Source organism: Palaemon carinicauda, chromosome 9 (genome assembly GCF_036898095.1).
Source record: "Palaemon carinicauda isolate YSFRI2023 chromosome 9, ASM3689809v2, whole genome shotgun sequence".
NCBI classification, from domain to species: domain Eukaryota; kingdom Metazoa; phylum Arthropoda; class Malacostraca; order Decapoda; family Palaemonidae; genus Palaemon; species Palaemon carinicauda.
Genome location: NC_090733.1, coordinates 3,815,062 through 3,817,225, shown reverse-complemented (window position 1 = coordinate 3,817,225; position 2,164 = coordinate 3,815,062). Strand labels below are relative to the sequence as shown.

At 41.5% G+C, this 2,164-nt stretch overlaps 1 protein-coding gene across 1 annotated transcript; it reads left to right on the top strand.

Annotated features, from left to right (window-relative positions):
* The first annotated feature begins 1,045 nt into the window (after positions 1-1,045).
* LOC137647357 (uncharacterized) lies at positions 1,046-1,799 on the top strand. Its single transcript, XM_068380754.1, has 2 exons — positions 1,046-1,064; positions 1,267-1,799. Exons 1-2 carry the CDS (start codon positions 1,046-1,048, stop codon positions 1,797-1,799), a joined length of 552 nt encoding a protein of 183 aa, XP_068236855.1.
* Positions 1,800-2,164: the final 365 nt, after the last annotated feature.

Here is a 2,164-nt window from a genome sequence, read left to right as displayed (position 1 = left end):
TTATGACATCCGTAGTATCCGTGATCAGTATTTTCCGCTTGTGTTTTCAATTCCAAGTCAAAAGCATTGTAGTCTCTAGAATTTACTGTATGGTCACTTGGTCTGTTTAACTTTTTACAGTTTATACACTTTTACACTTCCGAATTACAGTCCCTGGTGGAGTGTCTCCCTGAACATTTCTCACAGACTTTATATTCATTCGTAGACTTGCAATCTTTTTCAAAATGCAAATACCTCTGACAGTCACGTGGTATCTATCACGTATGTTATAGATACCCATCGTAACGAAACTTTGTCCCCATTATAATGAATAGCCCTCCGAACTTTAGGATCACATTTCAGCACATGGTTTGTGGTTCCCCCGAGGACTACTCTTATCTTATCATCTATATTTTGTATATGGCCCAGGCAGCTATTTCTTTGAATCAAAGCATATACTACATCATCTTCATCATTGTATACATTGTATATCATTATTTTGGGTTTTAGTTTTTCGATTTTTCTCGTTTTAGTGTCATCCACCAATGTCTGAATTTTGTTTGTCGCCTCTTCTCTGATCATATTGTTTGCAAAGTTTACAACCACATTTCCATTCGTTGTTGACCTCGTGTTAAGTATAGGAATGTCTTTAAGTGCTTGTTCAACCTCACGTTTTGTTTCAGTAATTTTAGTTGTTGTATTAGTTGATTTAATTATCAACAGATTTTTTTTCCTTAACTTTGTCAGCAATTGTCGGTTTCTCCGGTTTTGGGTCTATTAATGTTTGAAGTGTTGCGTTAATTGATTCCATATTCATGACAAGAATATTAACTTTCTCAGTGAGGTCGGTGATGTAGGTGAAATTTGCTGCGTCTGCACCAAGGTTCGCAAGTATGTTTTCCAGGTCATTTATTTTCGCATCTTGTGCGTTCAGGGCCACAGTACTCATGTTTACATCTTCCTTTAATTTTGATAATACTTAATTGTTTTGTCCGGCATCCCGTACGCAGTGAAGGCATAACCAATGTACGTTATTCCGGTTAATCTCACTGATGTCTGAAACTATATGCATGCATCTCTTATGGGTGAGTCTCTTACATTCACGTACTATCCATTTTTTCCGTTTTCCATCCATTTCATTACATTTGAAGCAGATATAGTTAGGAGCAGACATAGTGTACTGTTTCTTATCACTTAGGTTTCTCCATAAGATTAACTGATATCTTTTCAATAATATTCTAAGCGAGGAACACAAAGCTAAAACATGACTCTAGGCATGAATAGCAGAGCTCAACACAACACGTCCAGACTCTAGCTACCTGACTACTACAACTCCTACAGTATCTGGCCAGCCTTCCTCTTCTTTGTGTTCTTATTTGTTCTGTCCAACTCATACCCCTTCTGGCCTCTCATCTTTCCCTCCTATGCCTTTCTACCTTTCTTATCCAACTTCTACATTATCTGTCAAGCTTTCTTCACTGCCTATGCCTCTCTACCTGCTCCTGCTCTCTCCAGCTCTTAAACCACACCATTTGGTCCTCCTTCTTCGCCTCTTATGTCTTTCTACCAACTGTCCTCTAGCTTCTGAACTATCTCGCCAGACTTCCTCCCATCTTATGCCTGTCAACCTACCCTCCCCAACTCCTACACCATCTGGCCTTCCTTCTTCCCCTCTTATTCCTACCTACCTACCATCTCTAACTCTTACACCATCTGGCCCACCATCTTCCCCTTTTAAGCCTTCCTATCTGCCCTCTCCATCCATTGCACCACCTGACCGGCCTTCATCCCCTCTTATGCCTTCCAGCCTTCCTTTTTAAATCCAACGATATCAAACCTGTCTTCATCCTCTCCTATGCATACCTGCTTGCCCACTCTAACTCCTGCACTATCTGATTTGCATTCGTCCTCTCCAATACCTGCATGCCTACTCTCTACAACTCTTACACCATCTAGCTGGCACTCATCCCCTCTCATGCCTACCCACGAACCTTCTCCCACTCCTACCCCATCTGGCCTGCTCTCTTCCTCTCCTATACTTTCCAACCTGCCCTCGTTCAATCTTATACCATCTGGATGCCTTTATCCGCTCCTATGCCTCTCTGCTCCCCCTCTCCTACTCCTACACCATGCAGCCGTCATTATTCCCCACTTACATCTTGCCTTCCTTTTCAAATTCTTACAT